The following is a 23,497-nucleotide window of genomic DNA, read 5'->3' on the forward strand; positions in this document are numbered from 1 at the left end:
AAATACTTTAGTTATGGAGATAGCAACTTTCAGTAATCTACCATTAGAACACCCGTAAACTTGGTTAGCATGCAAGGCCTTAGCCAGTCAATAATGATCAGTGACATCTGTTGCAGGCTTTAAGATTGTTACAGACAGTCAGTTACAGTTTACATTTTACAGTTTTTTTTGCCAGAATTTAAGATTGCATTTGAATCTGTTCTTCTCCTTCCACCATTTTTACGCTAAGCTTGCAGACTTCCCTAGAGAGAGTCACATGTGCATTACCTTGCTTTTTCGACCATCGTCAAGTTTTTTCGATTAAATTATTATCGACAATGATTTGACTATTTATTCACTGTTAACATCTCTAATGCCCATCCCTAATTCAGCTGCAACTCATTTTAAGCAAAATATATGTCTGCACACCTCTTACATTTTAACTGGATTAAGTCTTAAGGCAACCAAGATCTACACAGTTGAAGCTGAAATAATATTAGAGAATTACTTTCTTTTGATGTAGTTGTTATTCTGAAATAGTAACTTAATTTCCTCTCTAGATGCATAACGGCAGTACGTAGAGTGTTTCCAAGGCACTTTAATGGAGTCATCACTGCCATTTAGAAACAAGAGTAGCTTTTTCCCAGTCATGGGCTATTGCACAAAGAGGAATTTAAGGGGATGCAAACTACATTCTGCCGTCATTTACTATGACTGAAGGAACTATGGTATCCAAATATCTGCGTTTCCATTACAGATTTGCGCAAAACTTTAGGATCATTTTCTAAATGTCGACAAAAACCTATTGAGAAATAACCGGTGTTATGCGACTAGAGGTATCGATTCAGATGTTCCAGATCGATTCGATTTCAATTCACAAGATATCAGTTCGATTTCAATTCTCAGTTCAATTTTCGATTCCGGTTCTCGAGAGAGGTACTCGATTCTCGATTCAACTCAATGAATATAGATTTAATACAAATACTATATTAATAAAAAAGAACAGTGAACAGCAGTTTACAAGTGGGTAATTAATAAAAGCCACAACACTATTGTCGTTGTCTTGCTTGCGAAATCTAAAATGCTTTCATACCTCTGACTTTTTATGTGAAGGTGCCATCAACATTGATAAAGCACCTGAAACCGCCATTTTAAGCACTAAATTAATGAATGACAGGCTCGCCTCTCGCTCCTTGGTAACATTGCGCTAGGCAAAAAAGAGGGTGACATCTAGTGAAGACTAGTAATTAGATTAACTTTAATCTTACGTTTAATTTTTGCAGAAATAAATATGAAAGAAAAAAATCGATTCTGCTCTTTGAGATTCGATGTTGAATCGACCACGTTTAAAAAAAAAAAAAAAAATTAATCGAAAAATCTATTTTTTTTGGCCAGCCCTATATGCGACTAAAACGTAATTTTGTCGTCTCGTGATTAGTCATTCCAAAAACTATGGCGACGAGTGTGTTAACATGCAGATAACATCAGGGCAGTTGACTTCCGAATCGCTCTCGCAGTATTTTGATGTCATGCCCTTGATGGTTCTTTTAGGCCACATTAAGTCGGACACAACTCGTTAGTCTTATCCTCCAACCAAACACACCGTGCCATTTTTAAAGAATGTAAAAAAACATGTTTTCATCGCAGTTTTCAACCACCTCACTCGAGCTTACAAACTTTTTTGCGATATATGTGAGTTTATGCGAAATGCGCTTGTGCATAGCAGAAACTGACATCCATCAACATTACTCTCAAAATGTTAAATGTGGTTTGCTGACGCTGCATGTGGCATCAAAAGAAGAATTTTGAAGAGCTGTACGCACAGACGTTTTAAAAAAGCTGCATGCAGATATAGGAACAGTAGGGGCCTCTGTTCTGGGGGCACAAATTGGGGGTGTTTGAGTGTCTGTGTGGTGGACTGTGTAGAGCGGGGTCCATTAATCTGATTGCTACGGTGTCTCTCTTCTCTCTAATGCTTTGACAATACACCTTGTCTAGTTCATAAGACCGATTGGTATCACAGCAAGGGTCTACTAGCTCAGGCTGGGACACAATTTGATTTCACACACACACACAATACAGGCTTAAAGCACAGGGGGTGTGGGATAAAAGCCTTTAATGCCACAGTGTCCTAAAACAGCAGCAGTCTTTTTAATATTTGTGTCGGCCTCAGCACTATCCCCAAAGGAGTGGAGCTCATTCTTAACCACATTTCCTGTCAGCCAGATGAGGAAAATAAAACTAAACTTCAGTTTCATTGTGGGTTGTTAAAACATCACAAAGACATTGATTTAAAAATAAAAGAGTCGATTTTGTGTAAATTGGTCAAAGATGATCCATAAGGCAGGTAAAGAGGGCAGCAGTGAAACTGCTGCGACTGTGGTGCCCTTGAGCAAGGCACCTTAACCCTAATTGCTCCCCTATAGCTGCCCACTGCTCTGGGTGTTTGTGTGTTCACGACTTGCAGTGCGTGTGTTCACTATTCACTGGATGGGTTCAATGCAGAGGTCACATTCCAAGTATGGGTTACCATACATTGGCAAATACTCACTTCACTTTCACTAAATAATACGCTCTATTAACTCTAATCTTTTATTAAGATTCTCCTCTTGTAGTGTCAGGGGACTGCCCTAAGCAACCAGTGTCATACAAACAACCTTAACAAACACCTTATCCCCGAAGACTGCTTTTAAGTGCTCCATAAAAACAGAGGTAACTACAGAGCCAAAAGGGTTTAAACACTCCCAGACACCCACACACAGATTTGAGTGTGACATCCCTGTATAAAAAAACATTATGGACTAATTGCCCATGAAGGAAAACAAAACATACTGAAAACTATTCCTGGCAGTTCAACTCAACAGTGTGTGTGTGCGCGTGCGTGCGTGCGTGTGACAGTAAAACAAAAGGAAAAAGCACAACACACTGACACTTTTAAAAATAAAGTTTCTTTAAAGGTTCTTCTGCTTAAAAGGTTCTTTAAATTGATGCCATAGAAGAAACCATTTATGTCGCTTTTCCATTGCATAATACCCCACGGTTTGGGTCAGCTTACTTTTGGGAGCTTTTCCACTGGGTGCAGTACGTAGTACCCAATACTTTTTTTGAACCACCTCAGTCTGGGTTCCAAGCGACCCGAGCTGAAACCAAAATGTGACGCAAAAAACACTGTAGATCACTGATTGGTCTGAGAGAATCGTCACTACCAGCGTCACCGCTATAAAGATTAGCTTTACCTTTATGATAGCTTGTGCTGTCTTGAGTAAACCCAGGGTTTCCCGCAGCACTTTTCAGTTAGGGCGGCCCACCTACGCTGGGATACCCTACCACCTTAACTAGGTCGTCCAAAAAAAAATTCCACCAAACGCCACATGGCCGAAATGAGAGAAAGACATGGTCCGTCACTGTCTGGAGGATAACTAGCCTGTTGATAAAACATTTAATTCATTACTAATCTAGTATGTGTTCATTTTCTGTCATAGTTTCTTCAAAATTGAGTTTTATTTGAGTGTTTTAAATAAAATATTTTCATCATGACGCGTACTCCACGCCCCTTTGATTGCCACGCCACCAGCCCGCCCACCTGCACAACCCTACCACCTTAACTTACAAATTTTCTGCGGGAAACCCTGAAACCTGTTGTCATCTGTGCTTTGCTGCAAGTTCCCAAACTCCCTTTTAGCGATGAAAAACATCCGCAGGTTGTGAATCAGGAACACCATAAGTTTTTGTCCAGACTTGGAGTTTTTGGAAAATTAAAAAGAGAAAAGAAGAGGAAGATTGCACATGCGCAGAGCATCCCAGTTTCAGTTATCCTTCCGATCAAGTGTTTACATGTAGTTTTGATCGGATTACAAAAGGTATAAACCACCCCTCTCAAGCGGATTAGATTTTTAATCTGCTTGGCTCTTTTTAATCCGATTGAGGTGTTTACATGGAGCATTTTTATTCAGATTGAAGTTGAACATTTAAACCATTACAAATGTCCATGTAAACGCAGCTACTGTCACTACATGACTGGGTTGAAGTCCTTTTAAGAAACTTTGAAATATTTTAACATGCAATTGGCAGATTTCAATAAATAATCAATAAGAACAAAAAAATTTACAAAATGAACATGTGAAATCTGTGATGATGAGTAGCAAACATAATTCTGTTGCTTCCTCTCCTTGAAAGCTCATCAGTAGATCAGTCCATTTGACTTTAGTGGCAGCACTTGTCAAACAGGAAGACCTTTTGCTCTGCACTGACCACTTCAAAGAGAATCCTCTATTTTATGTCTTTCAGGGTCGAGCACATGACAGTGTTACCAGACGTACTGGTCTGACCGTAAAACCTACGGTCAGCTATAAACACAAGGCACCACATATATACATACATATTCAGGCAAGACAACAGGAAAATAGTTGAAGTCAAACTTAGGCCTAGTTTAACAGACTAGGCCTTAGTTAAATTGTTAAATTGGATGTTTAATCATCATTTATAAACATAGAAAAAGATGTTTCTGATGGTATGAATGTTGAGACCGGTGTGCATGTTGAGGAGTGCAAGTTATTTTCAGTTAATACAGCTCAAACATGTCTTTTAGTCTATGACTAGCCTTAAGCCATGTCTGTGAAACCAGGGGTTAATGTTTTAAAATATAACTTTAACTTAACTATAAGTGAACTTAAGGCGATGCACATAAGGACAGACACTGGCTTCCGTTTTAACATCTGCTTCTTAATTTGAAAGACTACTAGGGAGAGTGTGTAAACTCCAGGAGACCGATGAAGGTTTAAACAGTGAAGAAATGAAGACCAAATGTGTTTGAAAACTCTCCATATCCTAGGGATTAGATGTGGCCCTTCATGTCACTTTCCACTGTATGGTTTGACGCAGCTCGGTACAATACGGCTGGGCTCGCTCTACTGTAGCTCGGTTTGGATTTTCATTGGAGTTTGGTGCCGCTTCAGAGTGGTTGGGATTTGTAGAGTTACGGTACATTCACACGGGGTTTCCCGCAGCACTTTGCAGTTCGGGCGGCACGCCTAAGCTGGGAAACCCTACTGCCTTAACTTGGTCATCCCAAAAAAAAAATTGCTGCACAAATGGCCGTCAAGTGCATCTCGGACGCGCTTCCGGATAGCCAGTTGGTAAAACTTGTGTCCGTGAGAACTGTAGAAGTGGACTTATGCGTTGGGTTTATTTTAGCCTGTTATTGTATTAGTCTATAGTTCTTGCAAATTTAAAGTAAGTTAGCTTACTTTTTTGATGTTTGAGCAACCTGCTAGCTAGGTTGCATGTGCCTGTTGATTAGATATAATTGTTGAGCGCTCTTTGCTCATGTTATTTATGTGAATTATTTACATGCTACAGTAGTTACACTTCTTTAAGATAATGTAATTAATAGTGGGAAATCATCACTTCTTACAATCTTTGCGCTATCTATCATCGTTCACCAGACGTTCTACACCATCTGCTTTAGTTTGTGTTTATTAACCCTTTAGTTTCACCACGCAGCAATTCCCGTTAGAGGTATCTTTTAAAAACATTTAATTCATTAATAATCTAGTATGTGTTCATTTTCTGTCATAGTTTCTTCAAAATTAAGTTTTATTTGAGTGTTTTAAATAAAAATATTTTTATTTTCATCATGACACCTTTGATTGCCACGCCCCCCGGCCCCGCCCACCCGTCAAACCCTACCACCGTAACTAACAAATTTTCTGCGGAAAACCCTGGTTAATACTGTGAAAAATTAAATACTTACATTCAATAAAAATAGCTTAGTAATGCATCATTTTGACACACATAACATGATTCTCCACATTATGACAAAATAAACGATTTACCGTATTCACATAGGGCTGTCACTTTTTATTCGATATTCGAATGATGACGTAAAATATCCGTATTCGAACTATAAATAAACCATCCGGTTTTTAAAATGCCATGTGTGGCGCATTTTTTACAGTAACACCTCGTAATAGGAAGGAGGCTGAGAGTGAGACCGACGACAGCAACTGTGCGCACAAGAGGAAATCAAATGGGACCAAAATGAACCTAATGTGCATGTCAAGATAGAATTATAGTTTGTATATAAAATGGCATATTGTTTATAGTGTTAAATATTATAGCAGAATAAAAAGCTTGTGTTAATACGTTCGCATTATGAAATTAGCATGTATGAAGATAATTTCATCATTTTTACAATGCAATGTAAACTTTATATTAAACAACAACAGCATTTGTCTTGTAAACGGATTTGAAATGATGATGTGTTGACTGTCGCGCGTCACATAGACGACAAGTGAGATCTGCTTAACTCATCTAAAAGTTTAATTTCATCTGAAGTATCAAAGGGTTTGTGCTCTCATTAAAAACGGTCAAGCAAACAGCACGCGCAGAGATAATGCACTTGTCAATGACGGCTCACAAGCGCGCGGGTTATAGGCTGTATGTGTGCTTGTTGTCAATGAGATTACTTCTCACAAACACGCTCAAGCGCGGGATATGTGTGCTTGTCAATGACGGGCATTAAATCCGTCGAATTCCGCTGAGTTTTCTGCCGAAATCTGCGGGCGCGAATTCCGTTTGGGTCTGCATATACTCCTGCTGCTATTTAAGTTGTCACGTTATTGTTTGTAACTGTTCTGAATCGTTTTTTCTATATATATAAGTTTGTTATTCATAAGTTGATAACCTGCTGTTTCAAACATTAAGTAAAAGAGTAATCCAAACAACCCTGTTTATGACTGTCACTGTTAATAATTTTGTGAACCTCCATTACGGTGGGTTTTTTTATGCGCACGGGGGGGGGGGGGGTTGCTAGATATTGTAATATATTCGGATACATTGCATGATATTCGAAATCCGTTCGAATTTGATTTTTCTCAAAAGTGACAGCCCTCATTCACATTATTGAATCACCACAAAAAGCCAAGCCATTTTTAAAAAACTCTGCAGGATTTGTTTTTTGCACAAGCTTTCAGCATCAGCATCGCCAGCATTAAAAATTCAGCTGCTGTAAAAATAGCAGCGCTGCAGACCTCTAGAGAGCCTGTCCAAATGTGGCCTTGCAGGTGGCATTTGTACAATATAAAAATTTCCCTGAAGACACTTTATTTCAGGAATTATGGATTTTTAGTATAAGGAATAAACAGCTGCAGGTGAAAAAAACATTAATCAATGTGAGACTAAAGCCGAAAGTATACTCGGGACGTCCGCGTATGCGCGCCGTCCGCATGACGTCATTTTCGTCATCAGGAGGGTCCGCGGCCGGCCGCGCGGACCGTCCGCGTGCAGCCCAAAATTTGAGACCGCGCGGACAGTGCGCGTACAGTCCGCGTACGACAGCGCATGCGCATGAAAATATTTAGACAGGACACTCCACTATAAACAATTATACAAAGGAAATAGACAGCATTTGCACACACACTATCGTTTTTCTTCTTTAACTTTTACTTCTTCCAAGAACAGAAAGCTCTGGAGCATGTTTGTTTGATTCCTGTTCTTTGTTGTCTTGTTGTTTGTTCTAAACTGTGTTTGCAATGGTGGATCAGTTACTTTTCTTCACCTATCCTAATGTTATAATGTACTGTAAATGTCTCCAAATCAGTGCTGCCCTGACAGCCTGTTAGACTAATAATTTGAATAAGAAATCATATGTATTGCGTATAGTGTCGAACGCGGCCATCCGCGTGTAGCCGCGAGGACTATACCCGGAAAGCTGCGCGGACGCGTGCGCGCGCGAGCCGGACGCGGACGCGGAAAAAAAGTATACCCGGGCCTTAAGTGTGAAGAAGAAACATGACAGACAGACACAAAGATCAAAAGGACCCACAAATAAATCCCTTTTGACACAGTGATTATGGAAAATACATGCATCTGGGATTTGTCCGGGATCGTTAGATTTGTGGTTCATTCACACTGCCAATGATTTTCTGGAATCTGTGCGTGCATTCACACACATACCGTAAATATCTCGTAAAAACACATGACGTATTTTTTCAAAAGCGTCTGAAGTTTGCTATTTATCTGTGATTTCTCTCTCTAGAAACTATACGCGTGCATTTTAATTCTCAGCTTCAGCGTGAATATTGACAAGCTACACATTTTAAACATGAAATATTAGTAATTACTAATTCCTACACTAAAGCTGGCATTCAAATCTTTTACAAAGCTGCTCGCCATTGGTTAAAGCGACAGTGTAATATGATTATCAGACACCTCAGGGGAACTGACAACCATCCTTAAAGGGCACATCAACAAATCAATGCGGGAACTTCATTAATGAAGAGGTAAAGCTTGACAGTTAACAATGGCACTGAAAGGGGAGTAGTTTCTGGTAATCTGTGACAAACCCCCGGACCGGGGCCTCCCTGCCCCCATTAACACTCAACAAAACAAAGGCCAGTGCACTTCTGAACCCCAGCAGATCAATGCACGCTGCTCCACCCAATTAAAGGGATTTCCTCAAACTCACTCTTCAAACGTGTCATTGGGAACTCCGGAACCTTTGGCCTTTACCGTGCGAGCCACTGCAGGATAAAGACATCCAAGTTGGCGGGAAAGGATCGTGACTCCAAGGTGGATCCAAGATATTGAGCTTGATTGTTTCATAGCGTACGACTGTTTTGCAGGACAACTACATAAATTTACTTGATAATCTACATGCATTTTTTTAAATTTCAGTGTCTAATCTGAGTATTATTTATTTATCATGTTCAAAACAAACAAAATTTAGGGATTGTAACGATGATCTGTGAAAAAAAGAGGTGAATTATATATATATGCACAATATTGATTGTGCAAGATTGATAAGCTTTATGAAATCCAGTAAGGATCACAACTCAGATCAGACTTCACACATCTGACTAGGGGGCTGTTTACACTTGGTATATTAAGATGTGTTTTACTGTCTTCGTCGATCAGATCACAAGTGGATGAGAGAGACGCATTTTGTTTACACCTGGAACTTTAAATCTGTCTCTTTTTCCACTTTTGACCGCTTCTGTCCTAATTACTTTGAGGGGGTGGTCTGTAGAGACTGTGGGCGAGTCTCTGCTGTCATTTTTCTCAGCACCCAATATGGATGCACTGGTCATGCTGGTCCTACCTGCAACAAGAACCAGCCTAACCAGCTTGTAATAGGAACCAGGCATAATAGACCAACGCAGGCCACCTAAACAGTTTTTCAGGTGATCTTTTTGGCCAAAAATTGGAACGTTGGTTTTGGCAGAATGAAAAAATTACCAAAAATATAAACTGAAACTAAGCGACCATGCTCATAAAAATTTTTCAAAAATTTTTGCTCCACTTTTGCTTCTGTGAACGTGTTTTGCATGCACTCTGTTCACGCACACATCATATCAGCGCGTTTACGGTCGAATGCACAGCTTTGGAAAGTATTGTTCGTTTGACTTGTACATGTACACAGACATTCGATGCATGCACATTCCGACATAATGCAATACATATCCTGCGGGACCTTATGCGTACAATGTACATGAGGATTAAACAAAATCGCAGCGGTGCACAGACCCTTGCATACATGTAAAAAATGGAATATACTTCGCCCTTTGTGACGTCCCTAAAGCCCTTTTCATGCATGTTGACATGCTGTTTCTTGACTGTTGCTTTCATTAAAATTATTGTGTATCTTAATTATACTTCGTATTCATGTTTCTAAACCTTTACATTATTTAGATACACACAGATTGTGAAAAATGCACTGAAGGCAATTTTATGGGATTAACACCCTGTGTGAAAGGGGCTGAACACACTGTGAACATTTCAATGGAAGCATATCAAGATATATCAAGCCACATAAGGGTGGGAAGCACTGTGGCCTCATATGTGTTTAAAACACTTTCTAAACATAAACTGGGATATGAAGACTAACCTCCTAGCTATTTTTTAACTTGGCGACAGAAAAACTAGTGGTTTTTGTCTTGGGAACATATTTCAGACATCTTAGAATAAATACATGCTAATCAAACAGTACTATGCATCTATCTAAGTATGTGACCCGTCACGGAAACCAGGGACTCAAGTCGGCAGCACAAGTTTCGAGAAAATGAGAAACAAAGTTTTTTTTTCGAAATTTGTGATTTTCGTTTTATTGCAGAATCTGTTAGTTGAGATCACGAAGAAGCCTCTCCATGTTTGAGATAGCAGTTTTTGTATATTTAAAAGCGTACATTTTGCTGTTAAAATAGGCTTGTTTTTCCGGAGATTCTAGCGTGCAGCGGGGGGCGTCATTGTCTGTGTGTATATTTACATACTGTATAAGCTTGTGTTTTCGCCTCCGCCCACAAAGGGAACAGCGTGACTACTAAATAAGGATAGTTCGCCCAAAAATGAAAATAATGTAATTAATGACTCACCCTTATGTCGTTCTAAACTCGGAAGACCTCCGTTCATCTTCGGAACACAGTTTAAGATGTTTTATCGTTAGATTTAGTCCGAGAGCTTTCCCCTTCATTGAAAATCTATGTATGGTTTCCATGTCCAGAAAGTTAATAAAAACATCATCAAAGTAGTCCATGTGACATCAGTGGGTCAGTAAGATTGTGTTGATGCATCGAAAATACAGTTTGGTCCAAAAATAGCAGAATTACGACTTATTCAGCATTGTCTTCTCTTCCGGCTCGAGCGTGAAGTCACGTGACTGTAGTGACGCGCTGCCCTGTTCCTCAGACATGTTTGCTAAGTTTTTTTTTTTTTTCAAACTTATAGCCTGCGTCTCCCCAGACTGTAAAGCTCGGGCGCACAAAACAAAAGAAAAACAAAAGAAGCTGGGGCGGAACAAATAACAGTCAGCCGCATCGTACGTCAGCCGCGTCACTGACTTTATGCGGCGCCGCAGTCGGATGACGTCAAAGTACCGCGAGAGCTCTTCAAGAAATCTTACGGAGTAGTTTAATTTCGACTCGCTCTCGCGGTACTTTGACGTCATCTGTATGTCAGTTCTTGCAGCGCAGCATGAGTCCAAACACACAGAAGTTACACAGATATAGTTGTATTCTTCATATAATTGGCTACATGTTTTGTCTATCAATATTTTCCATGAAGTCATTGGCTGATGGAGGAACGAGCGAGCCATTGGTAACCTCTCTAAAGGATGTCACGTTTTCGACGGCGCTGTTTGGATGATCTATTATACTACTTCCCTATTTTAAATACAAACTTTGAAGGCGGGTTCATGTGTTTAACGGAATGTAAGCTCATATACCCTTACATGTTACGATTTAAATAGCCTTCAGATTATATATTATATTGTATTACCAGACATTCATGCGAAATCTGATGTAAACAATCTATATTTCACGGATTATACGCATTTGTGGACAAATATGGACATTGGATAATCTGAAACAGACTGGATTCGACTTGTGATCCCCACAAAGGTAAAAGAGTCATGTTTATTTTTGCGGGTTGTCATTTGGTCATAAAATACTACATATAATGCTAGAACATCTCAAAAAGGGTTTTACAGGGGGCATGGCTTAGCTAAATGAGATGTAAATGAGCCCTATTGTCTCCCCCAGCTGAAAAGAAGAGTCCCTTTCGTCTCGATTTTCTCGGTTTGAGTATTTCTGAGTTCCTATATTCAAATGGCCACAACTTCTCCAAATCTTATCAGATTTCCATGTGTTACACATCGTTGGAAAGCTTAGAAACTGCACTTTCAGAATCTGTGAACAACTCAAAATGCCCAGATCCGACTTGTGTCCCTACTTTCCGTGACTGGTCACGTATAATAATGGCTACTATTAGCTTAAAATACAAAACAAATATGTTTTTGGCCTACAAAAGTTATAAATAGGATGTCTGACAGTATTTTTATAACAAAATCAGTCATTCAGATCCATCCTTGCAGCTAGCAGCAGTACATCATGTCTTTATGGCTGTGTTGTGGTGGAGAGATGATTCAGAGATCATATGAAGCACTGATGCTTATTGATTTTGAACACAATGCCCTTAACTGACCTCCAATCATAAATCAACCTCAAACTGCCACTCCATGAGAGCGACAGACAATTAAACTAAAAGCACCAATATGTTTTCCCAGCAAAAAATGTGCATGAAAGAGTGCATTAAAATGAAAACACACATTTGCAAGGTGACATAAGACTTTGAGGATGCAATTTACTAATGCTAAAAATGCAGCAACATTAAAATGCAGATGTATTGGAATAATAAAAAGTATTGGAAAAACTCAAAAGTTCGATTTGTTTGGACAAATGTAGGTTTGACACCAAAGTAGGATGCGTTTGGCTTGTGTTGTAGCTCCGCACTGTACCATTGAAACAATTCAAGTATTTTTCGTTGCTTTGCTTAATTTCCTTAGTGTGCCAAGTTTTACAACTGCTATCCTAAATTGTTATCCAGTTAAATTGCTTTAAATGGAAATAATGGAAAACGTCAATCTCCAAAACGTCCCTCTATCTTGTCCTGTTGATTATCAGACAAGGCTTCAAGTAAATTAGTCTCTTAAGTGGCTGGAACAATAAGACCCTTGAGAGAGGCATTTTCAAATGTGATAAGACAAAACTAAGCAAGATTATTCTGCAGCCCAACCGAGATGCAAAAAGTTGCTCTCAAAAACAACAAGCTAGCTCCAACAGTAATCCTTGATGGTATCCAGTGTAAAATAAAAACACAAACCCACAAACTTACAATGATGCTACAAAACTCCATATTGGTGGACAACACTATTTATGTGCCTGAAGCAGTGACCACAAAGCCTAAAGAGTGAAAAAAAAACAGCATGCAAGAGGAAAACCAAAAACAATCATTCAGCTGTAGACTTCCTGAGTGCCTTCAAGGACAGTACACAGTTACCCATTGGCAGAATTACCTTGAAAGTACATTATTCACTTAACCAATGTGTTTAATGTCCAACTTTAACCAAGCAAACAAACACACAATAGAGATTAAAGACCTAAATTCTTATCACCAAATACATTAAATTGTTCATTTTTGTAAATTTAATCTGTCTCAATATTTTAGATGTCTACTAATTTTTTCAAGGTACCATTCACCCCTCCAAAAAAAAACATTTTGTTCATGTAGTTTACCCTCATTTTTAATGCAACTTCGATTTCAGCTTGTTCCTTGCACAATGCAGCTTCAGAGGTTAATACTGTAAAATATACCATAGTATGGATCATGGTATCCATACTATTATCCATGTGTTCTTCAGCCCTAGGAAACACACATACTCTGTAACAACTATCTAAAGACTAAGGGCAGTTTCACAGACAGGGCTTAAACCTAGTTCCAGACTATCTTAAATGTTAGTGTTGTCTTGATAGAAAACAACTTGATCTGACATATCTTAAAATAGATCAGTGCAAGTGTTGTGTCTCAAGATGCACATCACTAATGTTTATTTATAAATTATGCTTTTAAAAATAATTTAAATATCCTAATTTAACTAGTACCTAGTACTGGCTTAAATTAATCAAGATATGACAGTAAGGGATTTTTGGTATATCATCTCTTTAAAGTGCACCTATTTCATTGCTAAAAAACAACATTATTTTGTGTATTTGTTATAATACAATGTGTTTGCATGGTTTATGGTTAAAAAACACATTATTTTCCACATCCTGTATATTTTTGTAGCTCCAGATTTCGCTCTTTTCCTGAAACACACGGATTTGATAAGTTCTGTGTCCCTGACTGGCCAGCTAATCTGTACGTCCTGATTGGCCTGAATACCTCTGATGTCAGCAGGAAACGTGACACTCCTTACCATGTTCGAAAGATTCAGTTGCTAACAGGAGTAAAACATGCCTTACTTAAAACATTACTTGTGTCCATTTTGAGGCAAAACACAGGAAACTGATGTATTTTAAGATATGTTAAAAAGAGATGTTATAAGTTTGGACAGTTCTTACATTTATTTTAGTCTAGGACTAGTCGTATTCCTGTCCGAGAAACTGCCCCATAGAGATGAGAAATAAAAACCCGCTTTGTCCAGCTATTATCAGCTGTTAAGCCGAGCTTCCGATGTTGTCATGGAAAGGTTCGTTGTTTTTAGTCACATTCCAGCACTCTGTCTGTGAATAATGTCGGAAAAAATCTGCGAACACGCCAGCCACGTATGCTGATACACATGAAACTTGCAAATATCGTCCCGATATATCGGCCGGCCGATATATCAGTCTATCACTAATGCAAAGACGCAATTAGGCATCCTGCAGCGCAGATGGTGCATTCTGCGCAAATTGAGCGTTGCCATGGGAAACGTGCGAGTTGAAAAATCTGAACTTCGCCAGATTTTCACGCCGCGTTACCCAATCAGGACCTTGCTGTAGTAGTGACGTGTTAACAGGAAGTGAGTCCCTCCCATAAGCCCCTCCCATAATGCGAATATTCGCTTGAATGTCTCGAATGACTAGAATTTCCCAAGTGAATGAAGCGAGTAAACTTAAATGTTCATGCGTCTAACTATGTACAAACTTACACACCAAAGGAAATTTAAAAACGTGATTCGGACAATAGGTGCTCTTTAACAGAAATTGTATGACTAAACTGCACGGGTACATCCTAGCACAAATGCACCATGCTATCAACATACTGCAACATTTTACAATCTCATACTGTAAAACAAAATCTCAACACAATGTTATTGTTAATGTAATATCTTCACACTTTAAAAGCAAGTGTATAGGCTGCAGCATCTATGGTGACTATAAGCTGAAGCTGTGATGATGGAGGTCCCACAGGAAGCTGTCTCCATTCAGCACAACACAAAAGCAGCATAGCCTATCAGAGCTGGGAAAAGCTATTTATATCTCACCAGGGCGAGGCTTTAATCATTTACTAAATGTTTTTATACACTGTAGACACTGTCAACTTTTGACTGCTACATTTACATATTATGAAAGCCAAGCAACATATCTAAAGGTCTGATGGTGGACAATAACTGCTAGGTAAATCAATAGGTTCAATGTAAGGTGCCTTCATATAACAGGTGCTGGTCAATTATTACTATTATTAGCACCATTTTAGGACTATTCTACTATTATACGTTCACATTTTTCCATTCAATGTGGCGTTTATCCATAACAGCATCATATTTGACCTTAATGTGCAATGAATGAGCAAAAATCTTTTACCTCAGAGTTTTGTATATCTCATCAAGAAGATGAGACAATGCAATACAACACTTGACTGATAATGGCTGTGGCAACAACAAAGAGGGGCGAGGATTTGGCTCCCCAATAACTCACTTAAGTTACCCAAGGGGGGCAATAGCTGACTCCAGTGGTCTGCTAACCACACAATAAGCCTTTAACACGCGTAAAATAGCAGGTTAAATAAACTTAAATCTCACCTCCTCGAGTGCTGCTACGGTATTTCTGCAGTGAGTCATTTTGGTGGTGAAGTTTGAAGCGGTGGGCGATTTATAATCTTCATTCGTCTCCGCCACAAACTCTGCCACTGTGATCTGATCCGGCATTTTATTTTCCTTTCGCAAAAACCACAAATCTGTTTTAATCCTTCCAGTTACCGTTTGCGGTACACCTATCTGTCGAAATTCAGCAATAAAATGAGGAAATGCAACTCTGATGAGCCTCCTGAAGTCCAAACATCGCTGTGTTTCGTCCTCGGCGGATTAAGAGAAGTTGGAAATTAATACGAATAGCAGCCAACTACAGAGAAGTGCAGGTTGTACGACGGGAAATCTCTGTCCCACGGTGTTGGTTCACACTTCATGCAGTTTAAGTGCAGATACTGTCCACTCGTTTGATGATAAAGCGATCAGATGATACGTTTGTCATTTGTTAAGGTACAGTAGTGTATCTTGTCGTGCTGAGATTGCTGCAGAGCGCGCGGATCGATAAGAGCTCTCGCAGCGCAATTCAATGAAGGCGCAGAAATTGACAAAGTAAAGGTGGAGGACATTCAATGGGAAAGCGGTGACCAATCAGGAACAGGAGCAGCCAGTTCACAGCCAATCGGAATGGAGTAGGGCGTGGTCTGTCTGTAGATCGCCTTTAGGATCGTGTGCGCCTCTCTTAAGGTGGAGAAGGGAAATTTATTGTGCGTGTAAATACAGAAATTGATATTCAAGGTCTTTTTGATGATATCCAAAAAATCTTTAAAGAAATGTTGTGTGGATTTTTTTATGAACATTTAGTTCTTAAAATATATTGTATTATGCATTGCATTTTATTATGCAGTGCATGTTTACATTTTTAAAGTCACCATGAAATCAAAATTGATTGTTTTATTTTAGTATTTATATCTATAAAGTTCAAAAATTCGCATAAGGAGGGTAAAAGCATTCAAAACAAATTGTCTCTCACCTCATCTAATACAGATAAATTACTTTTATGACATCATTCTGCACTTCAGCTTCTCATCAGATTCCTGTGAGGTAAACTAAAAGCTATTTTAAAAAGGGGAGGAGCCTTAACTTATGTCCCGTCCTAAGGTCCTGTTTCAGGGGAAAATACATACATTTCAAGCACTACAGTGAGTCTATTTTTGTTTATTCAAATATAGGCCATTTTTACGTTATTCTTACTGACACTTCATGATTTTATTATGCCAGGTTACTGTTCCTCATTCTGTAACTTAAAAAAGGGCACATTATCATTTGAATACAGCACTGAAAGTCTTTATATGTCACCTATGTTGGCTACAAATAATTCAGTTTGAAAAATTTCTTCCTTCATAAATTCTTCCATTATTCCTGGGCCATCAGAATGGATATTGCGTCATATTTTGGAGATGTTATACCCCTGTGGTGGTAGAAAGAGGCTGAATCCCATGATCAATAAAAAGACAGGCACATTTATTTTGACTCTGAAAACACTTTGGTCTTTTCTTTGCTTTGTGATAAAATATAAATGTGCTCACATTTGCCAGCCCATTCAGCCTTGGCAGAGCGTTAAAATAGTGTAGCAGTGCCAATCTGAGAAAGAGGGCATGCTTTAAACCTCCAACATTGCATGGCTGCCCACTTACCAATGAAAGTTGTCTGGAAATAAATTTTCTGTCCTAGCAACACGAGTTTGAATGCAGAAAATAGTAACTGTGAATAAAAGCATCTACAGTGTTGTGGTATGTTTGTACCATTGTGGTAAAAATAGTAAAAAGAAAAATGTCACCAGGGTGGTACCCATGGGTTAAAATTGGGCCGGGGCCAGACTGACGGTTTCACTCTGCTCCATGTCGGTGTGCAAGTAACCACTGGTGCGTGTGCACTGACGTGAAGCGAGAATAATGTATTTTCATTCATTCCTATAGAAGGAGGGTTCACTCTTGCCTTTTGGTGCAAATGTTCCCAAAGTTTACAAGTAAACTCTAGAGACAAATACAAATACAGTTGAGGCAAAGTATACAACAACATCTGATGAAACTCCACAACCTGCTTTTGTCATAGCATTTATTTGGGTTTATGTACAAATCTACTGTATAATGTAGATTATAGGCCTAAATAAGCCCAAATAAATCTACATTTATTTGGATTTATGTATAATCCACATTATACTGAAAGACATTTTTTGATGTTTGTTTCTTTACCAATAAGCATCTTTTTTCATCAGCTCAAGCAATATCTGTGTTGAAACTTTGCGCATCTTTGATGGAGACATCTGATGACCTTGAGACTTATAAAGTGTTGTCTTATTTTATAAAATTTATTTATAAAGGTTATGCGTATTGCAAAATGTATCAATTAATATTTTAAGCAAGACTTTATCTCTAATTCACTGTGCTTTAAATACCCTTATAATAGAGCTGCAATGCTTTCAAATAATCTTCTCATAATGAAGAGTGTAAGCAAGAGGGGGATTCATATGACCTCTGCTGGTGTCTCTTTGAACAACCATGACTTTGTATAATTTGCAAATTCTGTGAATGCTACAGTACATCTGAATTTTAACCATTTAACTGGTCTAACAATGTTCTTATAGGCGTTTTCTATAAGAATACTGTATGTTGTTTACATTAAATTGTTTACATTAAATAAAAAAATGAGTATAACGTATTAATCATAACATGATTTCAACGTGGAATTGCTAAACCTATTTCACTGTTTTATTGCATTTATGCCTTAAAATTAAACTCAGCAGCCAAATATATATAAAACATAAAAAACAGGCAACATTGATTATGAGTTTTAATGCAATGCATAAATGAACTTCCATTTAGCTGGTCCACAGCAACTTATAATGTAAGTACAAATACAATTGCACTATATAAAGTCACAAAAATGAACGGAAACACTACATTTTCACATTATATATTATTAGATAAAACTTATACTTGTTTGCCCTTTTGACCTGTACACATTCTAACCCTGATTGAATAAAGCACTCCCAGCCAACAGATATACACCTGCTAAGAGAAAGTTGCTCATTGCTATTCATGAATATAGCTCCATTAAATTGATGAAGGGGTGGGGATGTGTTTTGATCCAGAGTACAGTACTTAGTATTGATCTGACAATGCGAGATAATGCCTTTGGGTAATTCAGGAGGTGCAGAAAGCTCATGAATCTAATGGGCCAAAAGTGTTCAGGACATGACAGGGCTGTTGATCTAAATGTGGTTGCCAATTTACTTATACAGCAAAGCAGGTTAATTCATATTGCTGTAAAGGTCAGGGTGAGTGTGGTAGATTGTGTATGGTGCACAGCTCCAAAAAGATTCAAAGCTGCATAGTGAAAATTTGAGTTTCCTGGGCAACCGTGAACAATGGAAGAATCTGGGAATGAATATATGCTGGTCAGAACCTATTGCAGTTTGTTGCCTCATACACAGTGTGGTTTGCTGAGGAATATTTTTATGGATTGTAACACTGATATTGGTATCATCCCTGATGTATACCATATTTGACTTTTTGGGGCGGTTTCACGGACAGGGCTTATCCTAGACCAAGATTAAATATATGTTTGATCCGCCTTAATTTTAAAACACCTTGTACCAACATATCTTAAAATATATCAGTGTGGAATTAAGTTGTAGTCTTACATGTTAATGGTTAACATAATGAAATAAAGTTTTATAATGATTCTGTTATAACATAAGCCAAAAGATTGTATCTGAAAAGGAAAAAAACAACTGAGTTCACACTAAAGAGGGCTGATAGGAGGAAGAAAACATCAACTGGATGAAACTTTTGGAAAGACACAAAAACACACGCAGGTCAATAAGGTAAAAAAGACATCAGCATGATTATATTGGAATATTGATTTCACCAAGAAAAGTCACCTTGCATTATGCAACATAGTGACAATATAAACAGATCTACTATCTCTTAATCTATCTCTCAAGAGAGACCAGTTAAATGACAGCTTAAACTCAGCTTTTTCATAAAGATCCAGCATGCAATGCATGCTACGCTGCAGTTCTTTCTTAACCTCCAAAGACCTGAGCTTTAGTTTGGCTTGCACTTTAGATTTCTTCTAGCTATTTGGTATTAGGAAGAACCAATAAATATAACAACCAAATATTTTTCTTTGAACATGAAGCAGTGTAATTGTCCACGTTTGTGTACAACAGGTTCCAGTTACACAGAATTAAGTATTATGGTGCAAACAACAAAAAATGTGATGTATGTGGACACACCAGGTCTTAGGAGGTTAAATATTACCATAGCTTTATTTAAAACCTTTCAAGTACTAACAATAAAAGTTTTTAGCAGGTTTTGCCCAAAATATTGTTCAAAGTCTATGTGTAATAATATAAGGAGAACAGATAAAAATGATTTGATTATGAAACCTATAATATTCATCTTTTTTTAATAAAGGCACAATATTGACCATAAGGATATAATAATTCATAATCACAATCCTATCCTTAAACCTATCCCTAACCTCCTCACACTATAGCGTCGATAAAGGTTGATTTCAGTCACTACTTTCAATCTTTGCTATGACCTTACTTTATATAAGTAACTAGTAAGGTTATCAGGATATATCAAGGATATATCGGTTATAGTTTCAAAAAACTTTTTTTTACATTGTATAGGATGAGTTTGTATAAAAAACAGTTCCAGAATTTGGTCCCAAGAATAAAAATATGACTGTTAAAAGAATCACAATGCAAATAAGCAAATATGCTAGTGTGAAAGAAAAATATATAATGTAAATTAATAAAATTTTTATGTGGCTTTTATATATAAAGTAACCAACAAATAAGAAGTGCCTGACTTTATTGTCCATCCAATTTCTGGCTGTGATCCCAGTGCTAAAATATATCATGTTTTCGTTTGTATAAAAATAAAATTTAAACCGAGTTGGTTTCAAAGAAACAAATTTATTATTTTTTATTTTCAGCAGTTGAGCCCCTCATTAGATCCACTGCATGGATTGCCTTTCAGGCTGTGTTATACAGGTACAGTTAAAGCAAAGTTGCCATAGAAACTCGAGTCAAGACATCATTAGATTTTGACAAACACTAACTTGTTTTTTGTCTGACACTTAAAAAGAGAACTAAAAATAAGACTCTAAAAACAAACGGTGCTAAATAGCACTAAAAGTGGTTCTTTGCTTGTAATCATAGAAGAACCATATATAGCACCAGTGAAGCACCTGTGTAGCACCTGTGTTAAACCATATAGTGCTATGTAGAACCATATGTTGTGCTATATGGCCCCCGTATGGTTCTTCATATGCTATATAGCACCGGTGAAGCACCTATGAAGAACCATACAGGGGCCATATAGCACCACTATAGCACCACAGTTCTACATAGTACTAGACGGTTTCAGCAGTAACAACATAAACAAGCAGCTGTCGTGGTCCGCACGTAACTTCCAGTAAACTCTGCTAAGAATAAATAACATCAAAGTTCTTTAAACGTAGGTGATTTATATAACAAGCAAAAAACAACACATAGATTACCTAGGAAACCAAAACATTTGTTATTTTCGACGAGGCATTTGTTCAAGAGATCAGTTTAGCAACTAGTCAGACCATTAAAAAAACGAAACCGGAAGTAAAGTTCGGATCCAGATGTGTATCGCGTCAGCGCCCGATGAAACCTTCTATAGTTTAACACAGGTGCTACACAAGTGCTTCACTGGTGCTATATGGCACTAAAACTGGTTCTTCTATGATTATGTGCAAAGAACCACTTTTAGTGCTATTTAGCACTGTTTGTTTTTAGAGTTTGCTTCCTTCATTTTATCTTATAAGTGAAGATAAATAAAATTCTTTAAAGAGGACATTTCACAAAATCTTTTAAAGGTGCAGTGTGTAAATTTTAGCGGCATCTAGTGGTGAAGTTGCAAATTGCAACCAGCGGCTCAGTCCATTGCCCAACCGTCGCTTTTAAAATGCATAAAGAAGCTACGATAGCCACCACCGGACAAACATTTAATCGTCAGAGACAACTTAGTAAAAACGTTTGTCCGTTAAGGGCACAGAAACATGGTGGCACAAAATGGCGACCTCCATGTAAGGGGACCCTCGGTGTATGTAGATAAAAACGTTCATTCTAAGGTTATAAAAACATAACGGTTTATTATAAAAGGTCTTTATAAACCCCTGATAATATTAGTTTTATATATTATTTTGCATTTCTTTCAAGAGATTGTTTACACACTGCACCTTTAAGATGTAAAATAAATCTTTGGTGTCCCTAGAGTAGGTATGTGAAGTTATAGCTCAAAATACCCCAGAGATCATTTATAACATGTTAAAATTGTTTTTGGGTGTGTCCTTTAAAATCCAAATGAACTGATCTCTGCACTAAATGGTAGTTCCGTGGATGGATAATGCAGATTAAGGGGCGGTATTATCCCCTTTATGACATCACAAGGGGAGCTTTATTTTAATGGCTGGATTTCCAGATTTGTATCAGGCATAGCGTCTGTACAATTTATCTGTAAGTGCCTATATTCATAAGGTTTATAAGCTCATAGTATGCCAACCCCCTTGTATGGCCTGCATGAGAGAAAATAAGGCTTATGGCAAAACACCTTAAGTAGTAACTCTCAAAAAATCTTATTCAAGTGTTTGTTTATCATCCACTCACCCATGAGGACTGAACAGAAGTGCTGAGTCTTCTTTACAAACTCCTCTCCATATGTCTGAGGATTTGTGTTGAACAGGTGTTGTGCAGAGATAGCAACAAAGCCTTGTACCAACATTATGTGCTGACCTGTCAATGTTATAATTAATTATGTTTGTGAACGTAAAAACCACTGAGTTAAGCAGGAAAAAGACAAAAAGCAGGTGTTTGCTATTATGAAATGTATTTGGTGGTTTGATTTACATCTAGTTTGTGGATATCCTGAATATGCTTTGCAATATATTTTTTCAGAGGAAAATGTTATTGCTGATGAGATTTGATGCAAATGCTATACATAAGTATAAAGCTGAATGTATGAACCATTGCTAAAATCTAGATTCTGGTAAAACCAATGTGTTTACTGTAGATTGATATAGAAATGTTTACAACTACCCAAGAACAAGAAACAAGAGAGGAGTAAATGTTTTCTGTGCACTTTAAATGTATGGCCCAAGTTGGGTGGAGTTATTTAATTAAACACTTTTGGGTCCTTTTGAAGGGGTTTTCTTGTTACTGTGGTTATGATGTATGCACAACAGCAGAGAGATGTCCACCACATCCCCCGTGTATAACACGCCCATGGGATGGTGATTGCTTTGGTCACCATCCAATCCCATAGTAACCAGAAAACCCAAAACAACACATCTGCTTTTGGGTTTAAAAACAAGTGGATTCAAACGAGTCAATAGTGACAAAGTTTTTGTTTTTGGGTGAACTATCCATTTAAGCAAAAGTTTATGCTTGCTCTCCATTGAACCTAACTGATGTATAAGACAAACAACTGAGATATTAAAAAGATTGAATGATTTTTCCTTTTATATAGAGTACCTCACTGACTGTGGCATTGAAGCTGACATCATGCTGCTGCACAAAAAGGTTTTTACAATCATATTGATCCCAGCTGCTGATGCACATTTATCTTTATATAAAAGAAATAACCGTAATTTAAACAAAGGTAATGGGACTTAAAGGGGACATATCACGAAAATATGACTTTTCCATTTTTAAGTGCTATAATTTAGTTCCCCATTGCTTTTATCAACCTAGAAACTGTATAAAAGAACAACCCAGTAACTTTGGTTCCCCTTGTGATGTCAGAAGGGGATAATACTGCCCCTTAATCTGGACTATCCAACCACAGCACTGCCATTTAGGGAAGAGATCTCCTTATTTGCATTTAAAAGGACACATTTGTGCTCACACCTACAAAGTGGCAATTTTAACATGCTATAATAAATTATCTGTGGGGTATTTTGAGCTAAAACTTCACAGACATACTCTGCGGGACACCAAAAACTTATTTGACATCTTAACAAAGTCTTGTGAAATGTGCTCTTTAAAGGAATAGTTTTTTTTTTTTAAATAGCAAAAAACACATTTCCCAGTTTTTATCTCATGCTTTTAGAGGTAATGCACTAATCTTTTCTCCGGTCTTTAATATATAGTATATTTATTGATTTTTATGCACTGTGAAATGATCCTGGTCTATC

At 37.8% G+C, this 23,497-nt stretch overlaps 1 protein-coding gene across 1 annotated transcript in view; it reads right to left on the reverse strand.

The window, feature by feature from the left end:
• The window catches only part of asap2a (ArfGAP with SH3 domain, ankyrin repeat and PH domain 2a), a 94,348-nt gene extending 78,474 nt beyond the window's left edge, over positions 1 to 15,874 (reverse strand). Inside the window, exon 1 of the mRNA XM_065288469.2 lies at positions 15,314 to 15,874. Within this exon, the coding sequence (XP_065144541.2) occupies positions 15,314 to 15,439 (126 nt within the window). The 5' untranslated portion in view covers positions 15,440 to 15,874. The remainder of the gene's footprint in view (positions 1 to 15,313) is intronic.
• Positions 15,875 to 23,497: the final 7,623 nt, after the last annotated feature.

This window comes from Paramisgurnus dabryanus, chromosome 17 (assembly GCF_030506205.2).
Source record: "Paramisgurnus dabryanus chromosome 17, PD_genome_1.1, whole genome shotgun sequence".
NCBI classification, from domain to species: Eukaryota; Metazoa; Chordata; class Actinopteri; order Cypriniformes; family Cobitidae; genus Paramisgurnus; species Paramisgurnus dabryanus.